This window comes from Hemiscyllium ocellatum, chromosome 2, assembly GCF_020745735.1.
Source record: "Hemiscyllium ocellatum isolate sHemOce1 chromosome 2, sHemOce1.pat.X.cur, whole genome shotgun sequence".
NCBI lineage: Eukaryota > Metazoa > Chordata > Chondrichthyes > Orectolobiformes > Hemiscylliidae > Hemiscyllium > Hemiscyllium ocellatum.
Genome location: NC_083402.1, coordinates 42,994,342 through 43,022,055, shown reverse-complemented (window position 1 = coordinate 43,022,055; position 27,714 = coordinate 42,994,342). Strand labels below are relative to the sequence as shown.

General features: G+C 39.5%; 1 protein-coding gene across 6 annotated transcripts in view; it reads right to left on the bottom strand.

Annotated features, from left to right (window-relative positions):
• Positions 1-27,714, bottom strand: part of LOC132822920 (zinc finger FYVE domain-containing protein 16-like) — a 67,479-nt gene that overhangs the window by 2,491 nt on the left and 37,274 nt on the right. For 5 of the 6 annotated variants that reach the window (XM_060836338.1, XM_060836329.1, XM_060836356.1 and 2 more), the window contains 9 exons: positions 26,338-26,493; positions 19,182-19,406; positions 18,419-18,501; positions 15,851-15,955; positions 15,552-15,702; positions 15,377-15,457; positions 6,062-6,224; positions 5,237-5,342; positions 1,718-1,894 (listed from right to left, as the gene is read on the bottom strand). In XM_060836338.1, coding sequence (XP_060692321.1) covers positions 1,718-1,894; positions 5,237-5,342; positions 6,062-6,224; positions 15,377-15,457; positions 15,552-15,702; positions 15,851-15,955; positions 18,419-18,501; positions 19,182-19,406; positions 26,338-26,493 — 1,247 coding nt within the window. The remainder of the gene's footprint in view (positions 1-1,717; positions 1,895-5,236; positions 5,343-6,061; positions 6,225-15,376; positions 15,458-15,551; positions 15,703-15,850; positions 15,956-18,418; positions 18,502-19,181; positions 19,407-26,337; positions 26,494-27,714) is intronic. The other variant, XM_060836365.1, reaches the window with a different exon arrangement.

Genomic DNA, 27,714 nt, shown 5'->3' with positions numbered 1-27,714 from the left:
ACACAGGAACACAACCATCGGGTTACATCAGCACAGACTGCATTATTAGAACATTAGGTTCTGTTCGTAAACATTTCAGAACTTCGATACCAACTAGTTAAAGTTGGACTAAGAAAATCAGTTTAATAGAACATCTAAGCCTGTCAAACTTCAGCACTGTAAATTCAGCAATCCAAAACTGCTGCCTGTTTTGAATTTGCATAAGTTCTATTCACCTGTGTTTACTGACTCAATTCAGCAACATCTTCAACTTTAAACTCATGTTTTGAGTTCAAATTCCTCACTTGGCTCAATATGTCATCTCCAGCTCTCTAACCCTCAGAGACTGCTCCACTCCTCCAATTTCTATTATTGGCACCTCCCAGCTTTCTGATCTTGGTGGCTGTGCTTTCAGCTATATAGACTGAAAGTTTCATAATTCCTCTTCCAAAGCTCTCTATCCTACATCAAGACAATTCTTAAAATCTACCATTCAATGAAAATTTGGTCCTTGTCCTCATGTCTCCTTATGTGGCTCGTTGTCAAATTTTATTTGGTAACTTTGCTGTGAAGCACCTTGGATGCCTTAGCATATTAAAAACAATTTATATATGCAAATTGTTGTCACTGCTGACCACGAGAACAATGGTGATGGCGTTTAATATGGGCAAGCATAAAGTATACAATACAAATAATAAAATAATTTAAGTCCATGAATGATGTTAAAATAGCCAAGAAACAAATAGGGACAGATATATTGATCCAATAGTGTGACATAAAATTTGTTTAAACTATACAGTGCTCTCAAAATATATTTATAAATCCCTAAAAGACATAGAAAATATCAGCGTTCCCTCATGTTACAGTACAGTTGAAATAACTGACAAGGAATTTTCATTAATCTGTATTGGCTAAGTTGTGACTTTTAAAAGCAGAAAATAATTTCTCAGTTTTTCTCTGCCAGTTTCCCTTAATGTATTGAAAACATGTTTTACATTACCCCTTCACCGTCTAAATTCTAAGGGATGTAAGCTTCATTTGTTTATTCACTGCCTGTACCTTAAACCTTTGAGGCTAGGTCAATATTCACTGAAAGCTGTGACTCTATACAGTAACCTGAACATTCCTATGCAAACTGCACACATTTTGACCCTTCAGTTATAAAAGTGCACAACTTGTCGTTATATTGGTCCAAGTAGCACTGGAGTAAGTCTGACCTTTACTTCCCAAGGCCAAGATGAGTGGACAATTTTTATGAGTGGGCATTTCATGCAATTTAATTATTTCCTGTTTTTGACTCAAATTCTGCCTGATTAAAAGACGACATTAGTCCAACCTATACAGTGTGACAAGACTCCAATGCTTTAGTATAGGTCATTACTTAAACTTTCAGGTTTAGGAAATCAGAGTTAACGTTTCGGACTGAGTGACCTTTCCTCAGAACTGTTGAGGAAGGGTCATTTGACCTGAAACGCTGACTGATTTCTCTCCACAGATGACACCAACTCTGCTGATCTTTTCCCACAATTTCTAATTTTGTATTTGAACAGTACATGCTGCAGCAACCAAAAGTGATCAATTAAATTTCTCACACTGAGACAAAAATATTTTTTTGCAGAATAAAACTTATGTTGCATCATTAACATATGTGCATTCATGAAACCCCACAATGTGAATGGTGAAGAAATTGAAAGTATTTGTTAAAAATACACTTGGGAGATGTTTTTGCCTGCCTTACCTTGTCAGTTTCTAAAGAGACTCTGAGACTCAGCTTGTTTATTCCAATTTCTTTCAGTGCTTTTAGGTGTGGGCACAGAGCAGCACAGCAAGCACTGGCAATCTCCTCAGTCAGTTCACTCTGTGCAGCTGGAATGGTAGGACTGAGAGGATCATGATTTCTTTGCAAATAAAATACCTAGAATAACAAATTAATTAACTTAATGGTTATAGCTTTTACGTGCATCAAAATAGATTCTGTAGATTTTTACATACGTGGCACACCATTTTATAAAATATACAATACTTGTTGATCCTCCAGACATAGTAGTGAGGTGATTGAAAGACAGTCAGTGAAAGTTTGCAACCTAATGGATTTTAAAGCACTCTCAAACATGGAGGTGTGGTAAACAGTGAGAAAGATAATAAATTATAGACTTCAGCAGGGCACAGACATGCTTTGAGAAGACTTGTAGCACAGGTTGAGGTTCTGGATGTAAGTTTGCTCGCTGAACTGGAAGGTTTGGTTTCAGACTTTGCGTCACCATACTCGGTAACATGAGTGAGCCTCTGGTGAAGCACTGGTGTTATGTCCCGCTTTCTATGTGTGTGTTTGGGTTTCCTCCAGTTGGTGAAGCCATTTCCTGTTCTTTTCTCTGTTTGGCCTGTCCCAGGATGTGTGTGTTATCCCACAAAAAGGCTTATCTACTATCATTAATATTCTTACATACAGATGAGGAAAGACACCACTTTGACTGGAATAAGCCAAACACGAGATGTGCATGAGAATTCCTAGAAGCATGGCAATCCAACTGGAACTCTATTAACAAACACATCGACTTGGACCCCATTTCCACCCTCTGAAATAGAACAGGAAATGACATCACCAACCCAAGGAGACCTAAATATAAAAAGAAAACGGGACATAACACCAGTGCTTCACGAGAGGCTCACCAATGATGTTACCTAGTATGGTTGAAAATGAACCTTTCAGCTCAGCGAACAAACTTATGTTTATAGACGGGCTCGAAATATAGATAGAAAAGTAGCACAAAGAAGTTAACACAGAAGTGCAAGGGGATGCATTTTGACAAGAGGGATAGAGGCAATATAGACTTCAAGGCAAAGTTCTTAAATGGCTATGTGCAGGAACACAGACACGGAAGAACCTTGGCATTTAAGTGCACAGATCTTTTAGGTTGACAAGACATAAGGAGAGGATTGTTAGCCAGGTATGTGGGATCTTGGGTTTCATAAAAGAGTATAAAATCAAGGAGGTTACATTGAATCTTTATAAAATTCTGTAAATTAACTATTTCCAAAGGAAAGTGGATGGATACAATGACTAGATCTACAGGAATAGAGGGAAGAACAGAGCTGACTCGCATTGGGCTGAATACTAGCAATGAACTCATTGGGCTAAATGGCATCCTTCTATACTGTAAAGACTCCATAACTATAACCAGTCAAGACAAAAATAGTTTTACATTGGATCTTAACTTGTTACATTGAGCGCTTTAAAGCTGTCTCAAAAAATGTAATTTAAATAACTTTTTCATCCATTCATTTCAAGATAACTGAGTTGTGTACACTTAAAACATTCATGTTTAAAATGAGGAGCTGCTTACATTGGACAAAACGCAATTACTATTATCCATTTGTATTCATATCAATTCCAGTATCACTAAAGTATTACATCTTCCACTTATTTGGGGAGAATCAGCTAACTGATTCATAACTTGTTAAGCTGCACCGATTACATAGTGATGTTGATTTAGTCATGGTCTAGTGGTTAACACTGTTGCCTGACAGTGGATCCATACCCCACTCCAGGGCTTGAACACAAAATTCAAGGCTGATATTCCAGAGGGGGAGTTATACTTTATCAGAGCTGGTGTCTTTCAGATGACACATTAAATTGAGGGCTGCTCAGGTGGACGTAAAAGATCCCATGACATTATTTCCAGGAGCAGAAAATTCACTGGTTTCTTGGCCAATAATTTATTCTACTAGGCACAATCAAACCATATAAATGCAAATCTCTTTTTTTAATTTCACAAATGCAGCTTAATTTACCATTTGAACTGATTCCACATGGTATGGCTGCAGCTTATATAAAACTGTTGGTCAGATTGCAACTGGATAAAAAATCACAACAGAAAGCTAGCTGTGATAATAGTGTTTAACATTACATATTATGTCAGCATTTGAAAGTAGTGGCTAAAATATATTTGCACAAATGTACATGTTACAAACAAGAATGCTGGGATAACTGTACTGTTGCAAACTGAAATGCAACTGTACTAAATTTTAAGTGGATTAAACAACCAAAAAATATCGTTAAACATCTGATGCCAGAACAAAGCACCTCATCATTTTGTTAAAGTTTGGGATATTCAGTGTAGAAAGGTTCCATTACGATAGATGTTTATTTATAGAAGTTATTAAAGAAAAATATCACTAATTATTGCTCACTTTATGTAGTCTTGACACATCCAAGATACATGCAGGCATAATGAAGACCTGATAAATTCTGAATTGTTAAATTCAATACATATCTTAAAATTTTTGAAGATTAGATGAATACGCTTTATTACAAACATTAAGCAGCCATAAAATAATACATTTAAAATTATTAGTTTACCAACAAAAAATACCACTAATTACAGTTTAACATTATAAACGTATGCAGGTGGTATAGAATGGAAAAATACAAATAGGGTACAATATTGAATATACGTCAAAATATAGGGATTCAGAAGGTTCACATTAAAGTTTGCTGCTCGATGCAGGGAACAGCTGAGACCTTGAAGACTTCCTGTGGAAAAACTGCTTGCATAAAAATGGAAGGTAGATACTTTCCACCAAAGGAAACTAGAGGATGCAAAAGCTTGCTGGTATAGTGGAAAATAAAAAGCACTATGTAAATATGAAAAGTTAGAAACGGCTATTTTATCTGTTCATCATTGGTCAAGAAGAGCATGCTCATGATGTGTTCACCATTTTAGTGAAAAGAATTGGGAACAGGGACAAGTTAAATGCCATGAGAGGCTCTGACTTTGTCTCCAGGCAGTGGAGAAATCTAGAAAACAAGACAAAGCAGAAAGGATAACAACGCAAGACAAAAAAACAGAAGAGGAGTTCCAAGACCAACACTTTCATGGAGAGTCATTGTGCACCCCTATCAGTATGAAAATGGGAAAGACATCACCTACAATGGATTGTACAACACTAGCTATATTATTGCAACAGTTCACCTGAGGATTTAAACTTGACCTGACTTTATTTCGTGAATCCAGTCTCACAATAACTTTGTGCCAGTGCATTTCCATAATGAGTTAAAAAAACTTTAAACCAGCACACAATGCAATCAAATCTCAGATACATGATCACTTATCTTAGAAAAAAGTTAAATGTCTGCTTAAAACACTGCCAAAGCAATTATTAACGTGATAAATGCAAAAGGATTAGAATACACACAAACTGTCCAATCATACATTTTCAAGGTTTTCTTCCATGTAGTTCTAAAATAGCCACTGACCTCTGTACACTTTACAGTAATTCCATCTGTTTCAAATACATTTTCTTGGAGCATTCTGATGCTAGGAATGTCTTCCATGGATCGTCCATCAATGGGACTTAAAACACTAGAGGTAGATTTTTAACATAATTACTTTAAAGTTTACAAGTATGATGAAAAACATACTTCAAGATTCATACCACAAAAATCTCTATACAGTCTTCAAATATGTATTATCACCAAACTGAAAAACCTGACTTCAGTGTGAATACACCATGAAGGGAAGTGCTGAACAGAGATCAATAGCCTAATTACACATTATTCCAAGATAATCAGACTATAAAATGCTTTATCAATTCCCACTGCTAAAGGCTGTTTCCATATTTTAGAACAGTCGAGAATATGGTGCTGGCAAAGCACAGCCAGTCAGGCAGCATCCGAGGAGCAGGAGCATTGATGTTAGAGCGTGTGTCCTTCTGAGGATGTAGAATGTACACACTACAGATCCGAAACCTTCAACAACGATTCTCTTTCCAGATCCTCCGCTTCTTGCTATCAGCCATGCTCCACCTTCTACTCTACGTCAGTCAGTCCTGCCCTAGCTCAGAGCCACACTTGCCCAGACCTGCAGTGGACCTCTGTATTTCTACATGCTCTGCTGATGAAGCATTTATGCCTGAAACATTGATTCTCCTGCTCCTCGGATGCTGAGTGACTGAGTGACCACACGTTCGACTCTGATCTCCAGCACCTGCAGTCCTCACTTTCCCCATATTTTAGAAGAGCACTATTGTGTGAATGAACGACACCATAAATCGGCTAACAAAATATTACTAAGAATCGTACCCTTTATTTACAGGTTCATCACCATCCATCCATTGAATATTTACGAATTCTTTTCTGTCATCTGGGTCCAATTTCCCACAAATGATTTTGAAGTTTCTTTTTTCCCTCAGAGCTCGTCTTAAACCCTCCATGGTTTCTGGAGTAATGTGTACCATAAGTCCATCTGAAATCAGAATCAATTTCTTTAAGGAAATTATTTTAAAAAGAATTTATGTATATACCAAGGAAACAAAAACCAGATTCTTAAATATGATGTAATACAGCAAGAGCATTTTTTTAAATGCAGTGGAGGACCTTTCCACAGAAATAAATGGCCAAATCATCAAAACTTTGAATAATTTTGATTTGCTGGAAAATCAAAATAATATCACCATAGGCAGATGATTGTATTAAGAATGTTTAGTATATATTTCTTTCCAAAGAAGGAAATAAGATCTTAACAACTTAAATTTTGCATTATATTGGGAAGAACTAACCTCAAAATACTTCTCACAAAAACAATCAGGATTTACTGGCATTCAATTGCTCACCAGCAACACAATAAAGTTACACAGTTAGAAAGTAATAATCTTTTGCCATCAAACTCCGTGGGTTTCGACTTCACCTTCAACTATTTATTCAAAAAAAAATTTTCACGCTGTATGTAAGAACTGAGATGTTCCAACACTAGTAATGTGGAAAATCGCACAAGTGTGCTCTGTGCTCAAAAGTAGAACAAATCCAACCTGGTCAACTAGTACCCTATCAGTCTACTCACAATCTCCAAATGAGTGATGGGCTGTAATTGACAGTACTATCAAGCTGTACAAAGGAATAACCCGGTCACTAATGCTCAGTTTGGGTTCTGCGTGGGCTACTTGGTTCCTGACCTCAGCACAGACTAAGTAGAACCATGGTCAAAAGAGGTGAATTCCAGAAATGAGAACTATACGACTGCCTCAATGTCAAAGCTGCATTTGACGGAGTTTGCATCAAGGATTCCTAACAGAATGAGAATCATTGGAAATAGGGGAAAACTCTCCACTGGCTAAAGTCATCCCATGTAAAGATGGTTATGGGTGTAAGAGATCGTGGAGTCTGACATCTCTGTTTGGGTTCTTCAGAGTATTATACAAGGTCCAAGGTGCTTAGCTATGAAGATCATAAATGTGCATGGTTTGCTGATGATTTCACAATGTTTAGCACCATTCACAAAACCTCAGATATTGATATACAGCAAGACCTGGACAACATCCATGCTTGGGCTGATAAATGGTATGAATGTTACTTGCCAGTTAAGTGCTGAAAACATGACCACAACCAGGAGTGGGGAAAAGCAAATTCTAACCAGCTTCAATATTTAACGGCATCCCCCCACTATCATGTATCTGGGGATTACCATTGGTGGACCACTATACAAATACTACAAGTAAAGGATGGGGTCAGAATCTAGAAATTTTGTGGCATGCAAGTTACCTCTTGTCTTCCCAATGCCCACCATTTACAGGGCAAAAGTCAGGAGTGTAATACACTCAACTTGCCTAGATAAGCGTACTCAACAAAACTCAGGAAGTGAGACAAAAACTCAAGAACAAAGTAGCCTAAGTGATTTACTTTCAACATTCAATCCTTTCACCACTGACACAGAGGCAGCTGTCTATACCATTTACAAATACATTGTGTTAACCATCAAGACTATTCCAACAGCAGCTTCCAAACCAGTGGCCCTGACCACTTAGTAGGACAAGGGCAGCAAATGTGTGTGAAACTACCTTTTCCAACTCCCCCCCCCTATCCACACACTATACTGACTTGGAACTACATCAGTGTTGTTGGATTAAAATCCTTTTCTAGCAGCACCATGGATGTCCCTATTCCTCAAGCGCTGCAGTGGTTCAAGAAATCAGTTCACCATCACCTTCTTCAGAGCATTTATAAATTTTCAAAGATTGCTGGAGTACTCAGTAATGAACAAATAACAATAAAACCTAGAAAATTTTAAGTTAGGTGGAAATCCAGACATCAAGCATAAAATATAGATCTCTGATGATTACATGTACATGTCAGTGAATTTTAACCCAGTAACAATGAAGCAGCAACAATATAGTTCCAAGTCAGGATGGTGATTGGCTTGGAAAAGAGCTTGGAGGTGATAGCATTAAAATTAATGAGTATTTCTTTGTTTAATCACGTATTTAAACTAAACTACAGAATTAAAACTAACATCCCTGGGCTTTCACTTTTCCAAGTTACAAAAAAAAATGAAATTTACAGATTCTTTTAATCAATGTTTGATGTACTGAATCTATTTGGTCTTTTTTTAAAAAGTGAATAATTTCTGTTACATAAAATCTTAAAATATATAGTAATTGAAGTTTTTGGAGAGAGGAGGAAGAGAAAGAGAAAGATATAATAAAAGAAAGAACAGAAGTAGGTCTGAGCACAAGAGATTATTTCAAAATTCTAAGTATCAACCAAACTGCCAATTTCTTGTAATGCAATATACTGGGATTCAAAATTAAAACCCACCGTATCTGAAATATAATTAGAATGCTTGCATTAATAATATAAGATGATGTCACATTAACATTGGAAGTCACATGCAACAGAAATGCTGAGACAGAGAATGGAATAACTATACCAGAGTCATAGATCAGAGATTCACATCACGTATAACAGTATGGAGAGAAAAATAAACTTTGTTGCAACTCCAGAGAGTCAAACAATAGTCACTTTTAGGTAAGGCTTAGATAATGATGCAGCGCACTCAAGAGTTGGGTCAGTATAGTGCAAGATAACAGACTTTAAATGGTGCAGGCCCACATCTCAATACCCAAACTTCACAGATAATCAGTCTTTATGGATACTGATGACTTAGGATTGTTTCAATGATGACATAGAACATAGAAAAGTACAGCAAAGAACAGGCCCTTAGGCCCACGATATTGTGCCAAGGCTTATTCCTAACATAAAATATAGTAACTTAACCTACACACCCCTCAATTCACTGCTGTCTATGTGCATGCCCAGCAGACGTTTAAAATGTCCCCAATGACTTCGCTTCCACCACCTCCGCTCGCAACACATTCCATGCGTTCACAACTCTCTGCGTAAAGAACCCAACTCTGACGTCTCCTTTATACCTTCCTCCTAAAATCTTCAAACTATGACTTCTCGTACCAGTCAATCCTGCCCTGGGGAAAAGTCTCTGGCTATCAACTCTATCTATTCCTCTCATTATTTTGTACACCTCGATCAGGTCTGCTCTCTTCCTCTTTCTCTCCAGAGAGAACAGTCTGAGCTGACTCAACCTTTCTTCATAAGGCAAGCCTTCCAGTCCAGGCAGCATCCTGGTAAACCTTCTTTGCTCCCTCTCCAAAGCCTCTGTATCTTTCCTATAGTAAGGCGACCAGAATCGGACACAATATTCCAAGTGTGGTCTCACCAGGGACTTATAGAGCTGCAGCAAATCCTCGCGGCTCTTAAACGTGATACCCCTGTTAATGAAAGCCAAAATACCATATGCTTTCTTAACAATCATATCCACTTGGGTGGCAACTTTGAGGGATCTATGTACTTGCACACCCAGATCCCTCTGTTCCTCCACACTGCCAAGAATCCTATCTTTAATCCCATTTTCAGCATTCAAGTTCAACCTTCCAAAATGCATCACTTCGCATTTATCCAGGTTGAACTCCATCTGCCATTTCTCAGCCCAGCTCTGCATCCAGTCTATGGCCTTCCAATCCTCCAGTACGACTCCCGTGGAGAGTGAGGAGGCAAAGATCCTTGCCAGCAGCTTAGCAACCTCCTTTCTCGCTTCCCGGAGCAGCCTAGGACAAACCTGGTCTAGCCCTGGGGACTTATCAATATTAATGTTTTCTAAAATTTCTAGCACATCATCTTCATCAATCCCAGCTCCTCTAAGGTTTCATTTACAAGTTCCCTTTCCTTGGACATAAATAAATAATATAGATTAATATAGATTATGAATAAAAACAAAATTAGCTTAATTGCCATTAAACTACTGAGTCACTGATTATGTTTGTTGTTCATGACAATATGCAGTTTCATTGTTATTTAAATCAAACAAATTCCCAAAATGCTTAAGAATCAGTCTAAATTCAGGTCAAACTAACAACAATACAAGCAAAAAGAACCATGAAATCAGTGAAAGGCTAACATTCTAAACATTCTAGGGACTGGTGTTTCTAGACTGTGTTTGGAGAATTTCTTACAATGATATATAAAGGACAACAAGAAAGGAGGCACTGTTAGACCTGATTCTTGGAAATGAGGTGCATCAAGTCGATCAAGAGAAATGGGAGAATAATGGAGGCCAGTGATCTTGTATCATAAAGTTTAGGATGTTACTTGACAATGATCATGGGCAAACCAGAGTCAGAAAAAAAATCAACTGGCAGAGTGCAGACTTCTAAAGGAAAGAAAACAACCGGACCACATGGAGCACAAGTTGGCAGGAGGAACAGCAACTGCAAAACAGGTTAAGTTCAATGAGACGGTGGAATGGGCACAGTCAAGGCATATTACCTCAAAAGGGAAAAGGTAAGTCAAACAAATCTCCAATTTCTTTGATGACAAAGGATTTAAAAACTAAATTAATGAAGAAAACATGTAAAATAGGTCTTAGGTAGTAAAAGCAAGAAAGAAAAAATAGAAAATAGGAAGTCATTTGGACCATCAAGCCAACCTCACATGACTGTGGGTGATCTCAAAGTCATACTCCCATTCTCTTCTCGACACCTGCAGTTTCTACAAATCTATTTCCTTCTTATATTCCTTCAGTGACGTCTACAGCTGACTGTGGTTGAGAATTCCACAGGTTCACCACCCTCTGCACGTACAAATTTATCCTCATCTCAGTCCAAAAAGGTTTATGCCATATCATGAAACCATGATCCCTCACTGTGGATCCTAACTCTCTTTCCCCCACCACCCTCTCCCAGTCTCCATCCAATCTGTCCAGTCTGGAAGAATTTGATGAATTTATTACATCCCCTTTCATTTCTCTGAACTCCACTGAGTACAAACCCAATTTCTGCCCAAACAGCAAACCTGCCAACCCCAGACTCAGCTTGGTGAACAAAGCCAAGTACACTCAGTTTAGTAGGGAGGTGGGAAAACAAATACAAAGAGAAGAAAATGATTTTTTAAAAAACTGGCAGTTACCATAAAGGGAAACTCCAAAGTTTCCTTATAGGCATTACAATATGGAATTGCACAATGGCTCAGTGTTTAGCATTGTTGCCTCACAGTGACAGGAACCCGGGTTCAATTCCAGCCTTGGGCGACTGTCTGTGTGGAGTCTGCACATTCTCCCTGTATCTGCTTGGGTTTCCTACCACAATCCAAAGATGTGCAGGTTGGGTGAATTGGCCATGCTAAATTGCCCATAGTGTTCAGGATGTGTAGGTGCATTAGTCAGGGGTAAATGTAGAGTAATGGGGAATGTGTTTGGGTGGGATACTTTAAGGTTTGGTGTGGACCTGTTGGGCCTAAGGGCCTGTTTCCACACTGTAGTGATGCTATGATTCTATGCAGTAAAAGGAGGAGAAGGTCTATTAGGGACCTAAAGGAAACTTTACACATGGAGACAATAGACCTAGCAGAGGTGTTAAATGAATGTTGTGCATCTGTCTTTACCTAAATCTTACCTGAGTCCAGGCCATGGTGATTGAGGAGGACACTGTCACTAGAAGAGTTTAAAATTGACAAGGAAAAAGGTATTTGATAAATTGTTGAAAGCCTCCAGAAACAGATGGGATGCATCCAAGGATATTGAAGAGAGTGAGAATGGGAATTGCAAGGGTACTGACCACAATCTTTCAGTCTTCCCCAGATGCAGCAAAGATGCCAGAAGAAAATTGCAAACATTACTTGCTTGTTTAAAAAAAAGTTATAAGGATAAGCCCATCAATTACAGACCAATTTAACTATATAGCGTTGAAGAGAAGCTTCAGGAAAGAAGCTGAGTGATAGGGAACAGAGACTAATGGTTAGTGGATATTATCTGAGCTAAAGGAAGGTCTTGGTACACTGGGGACAAGTTTGAAGTTTCTGACGACAGAAAACGTGGAAGAATTGTAAACCTTGGAGGTCAGTTTAGAACTTGAAAAAAAGTTAGTGAAGCCAGTGAATAGGTGACAAAAAGTTTAATAGAAGCGGGAGATTACAAAAAAAGTTCCAACCAACCTGTTCACACAGAGGTTATTACACACCTCCAGAGCAGATGGAACTTGACCCTGGCCTCCTGGCTCACAGGTAGGGACACTATCACAGTGGCACAAAAGCTCCACGTTTTTGTACAAAGAACATGGTGATAAAGCATGAAATAAAAGGTACAGTTCTTAAGGGTGTGCAGCAGCAGAGACCTGGCTATGAACACAAGTCCTAGCAAGCGGCAGGTCAGAAACAGGGGGGTGTAGTTAATAAATCAAGGTATTCTAGGTCTCATTATAGAAAAACTAGGAGTCAACCATTCAGCCTATTCCAGCATCAAACAGACTTACTGCTGATCCTCCATCTTAATGCCATATTCTTGCCTTCTCCTCATATTCTTTGTTCCCTTTAAAATTTTCTAAATTTTACAGTCATTGTCAAAGAGATCTAGAGCACAGAAACAAATCCTTCTGTCTAACTCGTCCATGCCCTTAATTAGCTCAATCTTGACAACCTTCAATGAATTGATCTCTATAGTTCTCTGCAGTAGAGAATTTCATAGGTTCATCCCCTTGAGTGAAGAAATTTTTCCTCCTCAGTCCAAAAAAGTCTGTATTTTCCATATCCTGAGACTGTCTATCTTATTTTACAGTTCCCAATCATAGACAGCATTCCCTTGCATCCAGTATATCCAGCTGTTAGAATTTTATATGTTTCCATCAGATCCCCGCTCGTCCTTCTAAACTCGAGTGAATACAGACTCAGTTGAACCAATCTCTCCACACTGGACAGTCCTGCATACAATAGTCAAGGTAAGATCTCATCAAGGCCAGGCGACTGACTGTGTGGAGTTTGCATATTCTCCCCGTGTCTGCATGGGTTTCCTCCGGGCGCTCCGGTTTCCTCCCACAGTCCAAAGATGTGCAGCTTAGGTGAATTGGCCATGCTAAATTGCCCGCAGTGTTAGGTGAAGGGGTAAGTGTAGGGGTACGGGTGGGTTGCACTTCGGCAGGTCGGTGTGGACTTGTTGGGCCAAAGGGTCTATTTCCACATTGTAGGTAATCGAAAACATAACTGCAATAAGACATCTCTACTTCTGAACTCCAAATCTTTGCAATGAAGGCCAATATACCATGTCTAAATGCTTACTGCTTTTACCTGTCTATGTTCACTGTGTACAAGGACACCCAGATTCTTTTGTTACATCCACACTTCCCCATACATCATTTAAATAATACTCTTCCTTTTCATACAGAATTACATCATGTCACATTTTACCAAGTTGTGCTGAATCTATCAAGTGTTTGCCCAATTGCTCAACTTTTCTTAAACATCCTGAAGCCTCCTTGTGTCTTTTTCACAACTCTCAATCCCACCCAATTTTGTGTAAACAACACACCTGGAAATGTTACATTTAGTTCCCATATCCAGGTCATTTATATATAACATGCATAGCTGGTGCTCGGGCCCAAGCCCACTCCTCATGGTACCTCAATAGTCACTGCATTGTACTTGAAAAAAGGCTCATTTATTCCCACGGTTTTCCATCTCTCAACCAATTTTTGATCAGAGTTAATATTTTACCACCATCTCATGTACTTTAACTTTGCCCACTAACCACCTATCAGGGACCTGATTAAAAACCTTCTGAAAACTCAAATACACTATGTCTACAGATTCCCCTTTATCTATTCTACTAGTTATATCCTCAAAAAGCTCCAGTAGACATGTTATGCATCATCTGCCTTCCACAAATCTGTGCTGGTTTCATCTAATCAAATTAATGCTTTCCAAATGTTCCATTATCACACCTTTTATATTAGACTCCAACATTCTTCCCACTATTGATGGTAGGGTAACTAATCTGTAATGCTCTGTTGTTTTCTCTTCCTTTTGTTTTAAAAAAAAATAGTGGTGTCACATATGTCACCCTCCAATCTGTCGGAATTGCCCTAGAGTCAACTGAATATTGGAAGATGATCACCAATATTTCCTGGGCCACTTCTTTAAGTACTTTGGGATGCAGATACTCAGGTTCCAGTGATTTTCTGGCAGCTTTTAACCATATCAGATGTTCCCAGCACCATTTTCTTACAATAGTGATTTCCTTCAATCTCTCACTAGCCCTTTGTTTTCCTAACATTTCCGAGATATTATTCGTGCCCTCTAGTATGAAGACAGAACCAAAGCATGAGCTCAATTTTTCAGTCATTGCTTTATTCCTCGTTATAAATTTCCCCACTTTTAACTGTGAGGGACCTACATTCGTCTTTACTAACTTATTGTCTTCACATATTTATAGAAGCTTTTATAGGCAGTTTCTACAGTTCCTGCAAGTGAGCTTTCATATTCTTTTCTACCTCTTGATCAAACTTTTTGCTCCCTTCTGCTCAATTTAAAAGCAAGCCCAAATCATGAGGCTTTCTGGTTTTCTTCTGGCAATTTTATAAGTCTAATATTAATATCACTAATTTATTTTTTAAGCCAAGTTTGAGAGGAGATATGATAACCATTTCAAAATTATGAGGAATCTGGATAAAGTAGAATGGGAGAGATTATTCCTGCTCGTGAAAGCATCAACAACTAGAGGGCACAAATTGAAAGTACTTTGCAAAAGAGTCAAACACAAGGGGAGAAAAATCTTTTTCACACAATGAGTAGTTCAGGTCTGGAATGCTGTGTTTTGAAATGCGTTGGTAGCTAATTCAATTGAGGTATAGAAAAGGCCATTGGATGACAATTCAACTACAAATAATGCATGGGGTAATGGGGAAAAGACCGGTGTTTGGATAAAGTCAAAACATTCAGTGAGCCAATGCAGACAGTGAGCCAAATGGCTGCCTCCTGCGCCAATACAATTCTGAGATATCACGATCAATCAAGTAGTTAGGGCATAGAAGATAGTTATGCACTCCTTCACATCTACTCACTCTTTACAAGAATAATCTAACTATATCCTTTTCCAGCACTTTAAAGCAAAATCATTGTTCTCAATAAATGGTACAGACTAATATTAAGCCGTCCAAATTCTAATTGGACATGAAGAACTAAACAGACAAAGGCCGCAGAGAAGCAACAATCCAAATTATTTCCTAACTGGATATTGCTTACATCTTGAACTAGACATTAGCTTTCTATCAAACTGTGTTTTCTTACCTTCCACTATGCTGGATTTAGCGATAAACCCTGATGTTGTTTTAAGGGCTCCATTAAACACCACAAAAGAGGCTCCTGTAACTACAGCACATTGGAAAACAAATTACTTAACATTGCACTTCATAGTGCTCGGTCAATTTCCACGAATATAAAAATACAACAAGATGCAAGCTACCTTTCCTGGACTTCCCAGTTATAGTGTTTGCCTGTGTTTGATAAGTTTTATCATCATTCTGTATGCAGACCAGGTGAGAGTCAGCATCCAAACTAAAACATGCCCCCATGGTAATCACGTGTTCATTGGAAGAGGTCACCACCTTCATGACCTGCAAAATAGGAACAGGCAATCTTTGAAAGAGTCGATAACAAATATTCTCGCTAAGAAATAAATTATTCCCAATACACACATCTGATACAAGTCTCCCTGCTACAAGTCTTCACCACACAGAGTTCAGTTTGATTCTTCTTATTTACCTCATTGTACCTTCGCTTAGGGATTTTAACAGTGCTTTGCCCCATCTCCACAAGTAGTACTAATTCCTCAATTGTGGGCAGAGTATATTGGTAACTTCGAAGATCCTGCAAAAAAAAAGACAAAAATATAAATATTAATGACAAAAATTCAACTAAGAAACGCTTGCACAAAGTTTCAACCGTAAATACTGAGCAATATAATCAACACAAAATTACCTTGAAACCAAGTTGCTTGATCAGTTATCCATGCTTATGATACTAGACTGAATGACCCAGATTTTACAAGATGAAATTCCAATATAACATGATACGGGAAATGACGTGCTTTGTACCAGTAAAATAACTACAAATGCTTGTTCAGTGAAGTTAGTCACAGAATATCTCTCAAGCACAGAAATATGACATTTCTATCTGAGGGTGACTTTTGTCCCACAGTACATGATAGCCTTAATTTTTAAAGTTCACATGTCACTCAATTGAAAGAGAAAGAATAAACTGGTAAAGTCAATCAACAAAACAGGATAAGGCAGACAGGTCTGCTCAGTTGATATTCAGATATTTTAAATCAACCTGTCCAGAAATGTTACGACACATCACTGGAGCATGTGGGACTCAAACACAGGCCTCCTAGCTCAGAAGTAGGGACATTACCAGTGAGCCCTAGGTCACCTTAAGTTTTCCACATTGACGGAACTGCTTCAGTTTAATCAGGAAAAACCCGGCTGTCAGTCACAAAATTATACCAACCAATGTGCCAGTTTCATTCTTATTCCACCAGGATAGAGTCACCGAGAGTCATAGAGACTTACAGTACGGAAACAGGCCCTTTGGTTTGGTCTATGCCAACCAAAATGTCCACCCACACGAACCCCATTTCCCTGCACTTGTACTATATCGTTCTAAACCTTTCATATCCATGTATTTGTTCAAAGGCCTTTTAAATGTTGTTAATGCACCCACCTCAACCACTTCTGCCGGCAGCTATTCCACATGCGTGCTACCCACTGTGTAAAAGTGTTGCCCTCAAGTTCCTTTTTATTCTTTCCTCTCTAACCTTAAACTTGATGCTCTCCCCAACTCTGAGAAAATGACAGAGTGCATTCACCCTATCCATGCCTCTCAATCTTATACATTTCTGTAAGATCTGCCCCAGCCTCCTACATTCTAAACAAAGAATAGGATAGGCTCAAAAGAGACAAGTTGAAGGCACGAAACAACTGGATGAGAATTGTCCTCAAAAATGTTAACATTTGATTGTGATTCCTAGCCTCAGATCAAAGCCAAATAGCCTTCATCAAAACCTTTCATAATTTTGAACACATCTATAAATGTTCCTCCCAACCTAATCTAATAACTTCACAAATAAAGCCTACCAGGACTCAGTGCAGTTCATTAAGTTTCTCCACTGCCAGCCCATTCTAATAACACAACACTCTGAAGTTACTTAAAGACCTCAAAGTAATCATACTTCTAACTGTAATGCTGTATACAAATATTGATAAAATCCACCTAATGATCTCTAAAGCAATACATACAACGCTGCCTAATCCCTGGAGAAGTACACCATTAATTATAGAAACACTCTTAAGAACATCTATACAAGGGCGGCACAGTGGCTCAGTGGTTAGCACTACTGCCTCACAGCGCCAGGGACTCCGGTTCAATTCCCGTGTGTGGAGTTTGCATATTCTTCCAGTGTCTGCGTGGGTTTCCTCTGGGTGTTCTGGTTTCCTCCCACAATCCAAAGATGTGCAGGTTAGGTGAATTGGCTATACTAAATTGCCCGTAGTGTTAGGTGCATTAGTCAGGGGTGAATGTAGGGGAATGGGTCAGGGTGGGTTGCTCTTCGAAGGGTCGGTGTGGACTTGTTGGGCCGAAGGGCCTGTTTCCACACCGTAGGGAACCTAATCTAATCAATAGATCCAAATGTCAGTTGAAAAGTTTCTTACCCAGGTTACTCCACTTCCTTAAAATATCGAAGTATCACCAAAAACTATTGTATTCTGTTTGTCTTGCAAATGCACAATACAACCTGCACTGCATTTTCTTAACCAAGATCCGAATATATTTATTTCCTCAAAAACCACAATTAAAGTTTATCAGAAGGTTTTTGTTTTTACACACCCCTTCCAACTGCCATTATCTTTCTAAAGTGAATATTCAATTTTATTCCAAATTGTTTTTCACAAACTTACCCATTACCACATGTTAGAGTGGCTCTGGAAAGTTAATATATTAAGGCATACACTGCAATGTGACCATCCAAGAGTTGTACTGGATTACTGCATTACAATCTATTAAAATGCTGTAGAAATTATGCTGTTTATTTCACATCTGCCAGGAGATTACTTTCAAAGGCGAATATATGAGCATTTCACTTCAGTTATTCCTCACAGTCGAGTGGGTCCATCCATTAGAGTTGATTTTGCACAATTTGCATTCTGGGAGTGCAAAAATCCAAAATAGGACTGATATATTTTGCTTCGCTTTATAGATGGTTAAGTACAAAAGGGGAGGGAGGGAGTGGGGAGGAAGTACAGAAAATAGGATAGAAAGCAAAACACTTACTGCCAGCAAGTTCATGATGGTATGACCTGTTTCGCCAAAGAGTGCTTTACGGAATCGGACACTCATTAAAGGACAAGGATAAACTATAAATGAAATATGCACCAATTAGTAACAACTTTGTGGCAAAAACATTAGAATCTTTATTGAAAATAACTATAGATAGGTCTATTATCTGTGCCGTTACTTTCAGATATCTGAAATTTGAAGTAGTTTTGAATGCTTTTCCTCTGGTGACTTAAAGAAAACAATCTCCTGATCAGTGTCATAAATGCACCATTTACAGACACATCATGACCAACACAAGATAGAACTATTACACATTAAATATACTGATAAAAGGCAATTAGTTCAAAGAAGAAGAAACTTTGTTCTCACCCGAAAGTGAGAGTGAGTGTGAGTGAGAGATTTTTTTTCCCCCATGGAAGCAAAAGTCAGTCAACCAGTCAAGTCTGCTCTGCCATTCAATAATATCATAGCTCATCTGATAATGCTCTCAACACCACTTTGCTGCCTTTTCCCGCTAACCCTGGATTCCTTAACTGATTAAAAATCTATCTTTCAAAGCCTAGAATACACTTAATGACCCAGCCTTGGGCAGTAAAGAATTCCACAAACTCACGATCATTTGAGTGATGAAATTCCTTCTCTTCTCTGTCCTAACTGGATGACCCCTTAGTGAGATCATGCCCTTTCAACCTGAATTTGCCCACAAGGGGAAACGATCTTTTGATATCTGATCTGTCAAACCCTCAAAGAAACTCACCATTATATTCCGCACCCAATCTTAGCATGAGTCGAATAGGGAACACTTTTGCCCAAGGAACTTCCAGTTTCTGAATGAGGATTCCAAACAAAAATGGACTACTTGGAAGTAGTAATTCTGTCAATGGTTGGAATGTGGGTGTGACGAATAGGAATCCTCCATGATGTTGACTGCCGAGAAAATTTTCGGTGAAGGTAACATTTCCTAAATTTCCAACAGGTTTTCCTGTTTGTTAAAAAGGAAGAGTAAATAGCAAGAGATGTTCATAGGAACCGAAGGTAAGCAATATTTATAACAATTAATATTTCTGCAGTTTATAGCTTTACAAAAGCAAAACATGACTGAACCATATGAACTATGAGGTCTGATAACCCAAAGCTTGGTCATGAAGGAGTGTTTCAAAAGCTAAAAGCAAAAGTAGTAAGTGTAGAAGGGAATTCCATAGCTTGACTTCAGATAATCAAAGGTTCGGTCACCAAATCGTATGACGGTTAAATTAAGATTGCTCAAGGTCAAAATTAGATAAGTGCAAGTGTTTAAGCATTACGGGCTGGAGGAGGTTAGAGAGATAGGGAGGAGAGGGTGATGGAGGAATCTGAAAACAATTCCGAGCATTTTAAAATCAAGACATTACTAGAACAGAAGCCAATATTGGTCAGCAAACTCAGTGATGGCAAAATGTGACCTGGTGTAAGTTAAGAGTTGGGCAACAAGTTATGGAAGGCCTCGAGTTTAGAGGCAAAATGCAGTTTTAACCAACTGGAAACAGGGGTTAAGTAAGAGCTCTTATGGTGCAATGGTAGTGTCCCTAACACTGAATTGGGAGACTCAGGTTCAAGTCCCACCTGTTCCAGAAATGTGTAATAACATCTCTAAACCAGTTCATTATAGAAAAATATAGGTTAAAGCACAACTTAAAGGGATTCTCCTGAGGGGGGAAAAGAAAATCATTTAGGGTCCTCATGTTGTGCAGTGTTAGTATTCCTACTCGATGGACTGAGACACACAGATCCAAGTCCCACCTACTTCAAAGGAGTGTGATAATTTTTCTGAATGGATTGATTAGAAAATTAGGCAAAATTAAACAGGGTTAGGTGCTGAAGGAGGAAGAGAAAAAGTGAGAACCGTAGATGCTGGAGAGTCAGAGTCGAAAAGTGTGGCGGTGGAAAAGCACAGCATGTCAGGTAGCATCAAAGGAGAGTTGACGTTTCGGGCATTAGCTCTTCGTCAGCAATGTGGAGGGGTAAGGAGGCCGAGAGATAAATAGGAAGGTGAGAGTGGGGCTGGGGGAAAGGTAGTTGGGAAGGCGATAGGTGGATGCAGGTGATTGTGATAGGACGTGGGGAGAGTGGAGGAGATAGGAAGGAAGGTGGACAGGTGCAGAGTTGGAGGGGTTGGATCTGGGATGAGGTGGGGTCAGGGGGTTAGATTTCAAAACTAGTGAAGTCGACATTGATGCCATGTGATTAAAGGGTCCCAAGGTGGAAGGTGAGTTCTTCCTCGAGTCACTGGGTGGTTTGGATTTAGCGGTGGGTGCAGCCCAGGACTTGCACGTCCTTGGTGGAGTGGGAGAGGGGGTTGAAGTGGTCGGCCACAAGGTTGTTGGGTGCGTGTCCCAGAAATGTTCCCTGAAACACACCACAAGTTGGTATTCTGTCTCCCCAATGTAGAAGAGACCACATAGAGAACAATGGACACAGTAGATGAGGTGGATAGATGTGCAGGAAAACCTCTGCCGGAATACAAATGCTACAGAAAGGATAGGAAGGGAGGCAAGAGAGGAGGGGGAATGGCATTTTTGATCAGAGATAGCATTACAGCTGTGCTGATGGGGGATATTCCTGGAAATACATCCAGAAAGTTATTTGAGTACAACTGAGAAATAAGAAAGGAATGATCACCATATTGGGATTGTATTATAGACCCCCTAATACTAAGAGGGAAATTGAGAAACAAATTTGAAAGGAGATCCCAATTATCTGCAAGAATAATAGGGTGATTATGGTAGGGGATTTTAACTTCCCGAACATAGACTAGGACTATCATAGTGTTAAGGTTTTAGATGGCGAGGACTTTGAGAAGAGTACACAAGAAAATTTTCTGATTCAGTCTGTGGGTGTACCTATGAGAGAAGGTGTAAAACTTGACCTACTCTGGGAAGTAAGGCAGGGCAAGTGAATTGAGGTGTCAGTGGAGGAGCACTTTGGGGCCAGCAACCATAATTCTATTAGTTTTAAAATAGTGATGGAAAAGGATAGATCAGATCTAAAAGTTGAAATTCTAAATTGGAGAAAGGCCAATTTTGACAGTATTACACAAGAACTTTGAAAAGCTAATTGGGGAAAGAGGTTCGCAGGTAAAAGGGACAGCTGGAAATTGGGAAGCCTTCAGAAATAGATAACTAGAATCCAGAGAAAGTATATTCCTGTTAGGGTGAAAGGAAAGGCTGGTAAGTATGGGGAATGCTGGATGACTAAAGAAATTAAGGGTTTGGTTAAGGAAAAGGAAGCATGTGCCAGGTATAGACAAGATAGAGAGAGTGAATCCATAGAAGAGTTTTAAGGCAGTAGGAATATACTTAAGAGGGAAATCAGGAGACATGAGAAAGCTATGGCTAACAGAATTAAGGAGAATCCCCATGGTTTTTACAAATACATTAAAGACAAAAGGGTAAATAGGGAGGAAATGGGGCCACTAAACGATCAGCAAGGCAGCCTTTATGTGGAGCTGCAGAAAATGGGGGAGATACTAAACAAGTATTTTGCATCAGTATTTACTGTGAAAAGGGACATGGAAAATGAAGAATGAAGGGAAATAAATGGTGACATCTTGAAAAATGTCCATATTACAGAGGAGCAAACGCTGAATGTCTTGAAACGCATAAACGTAGATAAATCCCAGGACCTCATCAGGTGTACCCCAGAACTCTGTGGGAAGCTAGGGAAGTGATTGCTGGGCCTCTAACTGAAATATTTGTAACATCAATAGTCACAGATGAGGTGCTGGAAGACTGGAGGTTGGCTAACAGTGGTGCCACTGTTTAAGAAGGGTGGTAAGGACAAGCCAGGGAACTATAGACAGGTGAGCCTGACGTCAGTGGTGGGCAAGTTGTTGGAAGGAATCCTGAGGGACAGGATGTACATGTATTTGGAATGCCAAGGACTGATTAGGGATAGGCAATATAGCTTTATGCGCGGGAAATCAGGTCTCAAACTTGATTGAGTTTTTTGAAGAAGTAACAAAGAGGATTGATGAGGGCAGAGCAGTAGATGTGATCTATGTGGATTCCAGTAAGGCATTTGACAAGGTTCCCCATGGGAGACTGGTTAACAAGGTTAGATCTCATGGAATACAGGATGAACTAGCCATTCGCATACAAAACTGACTCAAAAGGTCATGGAGGGTGGTGGTGGATGGTTGTTTTTCAGACTGGAGGCCTGTGACCAGTGGAGTGCCACAAGGATTGGTGATGTGTCCACTACTATTCGTCATTTATATAAATGATTTCGAATGTGAGCATAACAGGTACAGTTAGTAAGTTTGCATATGACACCAAAATTGGAGGTGTAGTTTTCAGCAAAGATTACTCAGCTCAGATTACTATGGGATCTTGATCAGATGGGCCAATTGGCTGAGAACTGACAGATGGAGTTCAATTTAGATAAATGTGAGGTGCTGGATTTTGGGAAAACAAATCTTAGCAGGACTTATACACTTAATGGTAAGATCCTAGAGAGTGTTGCTGAACAAAGACCTTGGAGTGCAGGTTCATAGCTCCTTGAAAAAGGAGTCGCAGCTAGATAGAATAGTGAAGGCGGCGTTTGATATGCTTTCCTGCATTGGTCAGAGTATTGAGTACAGGAATTGAGAGGTTATGTTGCAGTTGTACAGGACATTGGTTAGACCATTATTGGAATATTGCGTGCAATTCTGGTCTCCTTCCTATCGGAAAGATGTTGTGAAACTTGAAAGGGTTCAGAAAAGATTTAAGGTTGTTGCCAAGGGGGTTTTGTGCTATAGGGAGAGGTTGACTAGACCTGGGCTGTTTTCCCTGGAGCGTCGGAGGTGGAGGGGTAAACTCATAGGGGTATACAAATTTATGAGGGGCATGGATAGGATAAATAGACAAAGTCTTTTCCCTGGGATCGGGGAGTCCAGAACTAGAGGGCATAGGTTTAGGGTGAGAGGGGAAAGATATAAAAGAGACCCAAGGGGCAACTTTTTCAAGCAGAGGGTGGTACATGCATTGAATGAGCTGCCAGAGGAAGTGGTGGAGGCTGGTACAATTGCAACACTTAAGAGGCATTTGGATGGGTATATGAGTAGGAAGGATTTGAAGGGATATGGGCCAGATGCTGGCAGGTGGGACTAGATTGGGTTAGGATATTTGGTTGGCAAAGACAAGTTGGACTGAAGGCTGTTTCCATGCTGTAGACATCTATGTGAAAAGACCCTTTGGAGCCTTGGATAGAGGGAAGGGAAGGTAGCAAAGGTGCTGGGTGTGGAGGATGTACTGGTGGGGAGGCATGGAGCTAACAAAGGAGTCAGAGGGAATGGTCTCTGTGGAACGTGGAGGGGGGGTGGAATATAATCTCTGGTTGTGGGGGTCTGATGGTAGGTGGCAAAAATGGAGAGGATAATGTGCTTTATCCGGATATTAGTGGGTGGAAGATGAGGACCAAGGTGTTCTATCCTTGTTGTGGTTGGAAGCGTGGGGTTTAAGGGCAAAGCTGTGGAAGGTGGAGGAGATGCACTGGAGGGCATTGTTGATCACGTAGGAAGGAAATTTGCAATTCTGGAAATAGGAGGCCATCTGGGATGTCCTGGAGTGGAATTGCTCCTCCTGGGAGGTGGAGGAATTGGGAGTAAGGGATCTCATTTTTACAAGAGGGGTGTGCAAAGAAGTATAATCCAGGTAGCTGTGGGTGTCAGTGGGGTTGAAATAGTCGCTGGCCAGAGATGGAGGGGTCCAGGAAGGCGAACTTAAGATCAGAGTGGAAGGTATTACTGAAGTTGAAGGACTGTTCCACCTCCTCATGGAAGCACAAGCTGAAAAAGATGGTAATGATCAAACATGTCAAAGTCCACAGACAGTTCAAGAAGTTTTAGGAGTAATAGTTACCTTTGTCACAATCACACTGTGTGTCAATTTGAATTTAACTGAGAATGCTGTTTGAAGCCAGGGCAGAAAGCTGCTTGGAGAGAAAAGACTGTGGGTCTCAATCAAAAAAACCCTAATTGCTCCTTGAATCTTTCTACCAATTGCTTCAAATCTATCCTCCCTGTTTTCACATCCTACAAAATTAAACAGATCGCCTTTATTTACTCTACCTAAGCATCTCAATTTTATACACACCCAGCTAACTCACATCTGAATCTACTCCATCCAGAGCACCCCACCCGACCTACACTTTCCTCAAGAGTTGAATTTTTAACTCCTGACAATGTCATCCTAAGTCTCCTCCACATTCTCCCCTGTGCAATGACATCTTTCCTTAGGTGTTCAAAATTCCATGCAGCACTCTAACAAGTGTTCTATTCAGTTGCAGTATAACTATGTTGCTTTTATAATCTTTGCCTTGGTTAATAAAGGAAAAATGCCATATGCCTTCTTAATGACTTTATAAACCTATCGGCTACCATTAATGATCAGAGATATTCATTCCAAGCTCCCTCTATTCCAACACATGACTCTATATCAACACTGTCTCTGAGGTGGACAGCTTCACAGCTGCTCCAGGGTTCCACACTTACCATTGTGCTGACTCCTGTTTGCACATGCTGTACTGAAACAAAAAAAAGGGAGAATACTGCCCAGTATGCTCTTCACATAAACTATTTCCTTGTCTTTTAGATTTTTTAGATTAGACTTACAGTGTGGAAACAGGCCCTTCGGCCCAACAAGTCCACACCGACCCGCCGAAGCGAAACCCACCCATACCCCTACATTACCCCTTACCTAACACTACGGGCAATTTAGCATGGCCAATTCACCTGACCCGCACATCTTTGGACTGTGGGAGGAAACCGGAGCACCCGGAGGAAACCCACGCAGACACGGGGAGAACGTGCAAACTCCACACAGTCAGTCGCCTGAGTCGGGAATTGAACCCGGGTCTTCAGGCGCTGTGAGGCAGCAGTGCTAACCACTGTGCCACCGTGCCGCCCACCGTGCCGTCTTGATGCAACTCCCAAAATGCATTCTCTCATGTTTCTGGATTTGGTCCCATTTACATTTTTCTGTTTAATTAAAAGAATCATTAACATCCTGTCTAAGTTCTTCCTCCTCACAGCCATTTTGTGTATCATCTGAAAACATCTTTATCATACCTTCTGCACTAAGTTTGGGGCGCCAGTTAGCTCAGATGGTTTGCAATGCAGACTGATGCCAATTTCCATACTGCCTAAAGTTAACATGCAGGTCCCATCTTTATAAAGCTGCCCCTTGCTGGATGAATGGTGACCTTCAGGTTAAAGCACCACCCGTCACCTCTCTCCAATGAGGGGGCAGCTTTATGGTCCTCTTGGACTATGGCAACTTTATCTGACGTTTGAGTTTGAATCGTTAATATAACTTCTTGTTGGATGTGAGAGCTAAGGAGTCAGCAGAAAGGAGTTAGAGGGAGAAAAGGAATCTGGGATTTATCTTTACAATTTTAGAATATTCCTAGGATAGTTTTCAAATTAGCATGGATAGCTAGTTATTATTGAAATTGTATTGCAAAGTGTGGAAAAGCTAAATTGAAACGTTTAGCTCAATTATACAGATATTCATGATTAGCTAAACCAGTTATCCACCTTTCGAGATTTGTATTTAACGAAACACAGAAGAGGGCCAAATCAAGAAAACAAATATGTTGGGGAGGAAGATGAACTATGATTGAAAGTAAATGTTTCTTCACAATATTTTAACCTACAAATTTGGTTCATTTATATCAAATTGAATATCTGTATTCCTTGAACTAAATTTTTCAATTTAACTTTTCCACACTTTGCAATGCAATTTCAATAATAATTACATTTTGCAAATTAGCTACAAATATAACACATGTAAAATCCAATGTCTAGACTGAAGACGACAGTCAACTTTCAACATCTAGTTTATGCAGTTAATCAAAAAATTAATTATTGCATCAATGGGGCATCGCAGACATACCTTTAGTTGCATCCTGATAAAGTGCAATAAAAAAGTTAAAGATGTCTTTGGGAATTGTATTTTCATTAGGCATACAAAGCAACAGAATGACAACTTCTGCCTGACCAACACCATGTAATCCATTGGATACAAAGCACCAGCATTTATTTGCAGCATCTAGGTATCAGAGATGAGAAAGAAAAATGTAAACATTTCTGAAAACAGTGTTATCAATCAATTAGCATCCCACTCTGCTAAACACAAATATATTGCAAATATAACATTAGTAAAATCACTGATGTTGAAAAGTCATCAGTAAACAATCTCACTAAACTACAATACAGATGTCAGACAGAAACACTGGGATAAAATTAAGGCAAGGAAAACCATGTTAGAGTAGCAGGAAGTGACGAGTGATTATTAGTAATTTTGCTAGTTACACTGAATGAATGATTTGAAGTAAGATAGACATATATTATCCAAGTTCGTTGACACCAAAACAGAAGAAAACTGCAAAAAATTCAGAAGCTGAATAATTAGGGGTGCTAAGTAATCTTGATTTCCTTTAAAAAAATACTGAAGTATGGACAATGCTGGCATTATGGTAATGCAAATTTGCAAATGATTAGACGGGCACGAGTGAAGACGGACTGGATTTAGTCAGATTTACAGGGCGTAGGCAGAGATTAACTCATCAGTGGTCATCTGCAACGACAGGAAATGGCAAGATTGAAACTGTGGCCATGACCATGGATAAGATAGATAAAGGAGAGATGTTTGGGGAATATTGAAGGACAGCCATTTCAGAACAATTTGCGTGTTTGAAAAATCAATAGCATTCCAGGCTGGTTAAAACATATGCTCCATTTTGTATTTAATATTTTGTGTGTGTCTACAGGAAAGGAGAATGAAGTTACAAGAAAAGCAATTGTTCATTGCAGAAGCCAAGAAAAGCAAAGTGGAAAGGCATCTTGGGAGAAGGTTGAAGCACGCCTCGATCAATTTGAAAGGATCAGCAGAAGTGCTAGAATAATATGATAAAATGCTCAAAGGAGACATTCAATTGATTTAAAATCTCCCTCTTGAATGCACTTAACACTTAATAAGCTCTACAGTCCTTTGGGGTAAAGAATTCAAAAGGAATTTCTCATCACTATCCTAAAGGACATTTTAGGTAAAAACAATGACTGCAGATGCTGGAAACCAGTGTCTAGATTAGAATGGTGCTGGAATAGCACAGCAGTTCAGGCAGCACCCGAGAAACAGTAAAATCGACATATCGGGCAAAAGCCCTTCATCAGGAAAACAGGCAGAGAGCCCCCCTTCAGGCTCTCTGCCTGTATTCCTCATAAAGGGCTTTTGCCCAATATGTTGATTTTACTGTTCCTCGGATGCTGT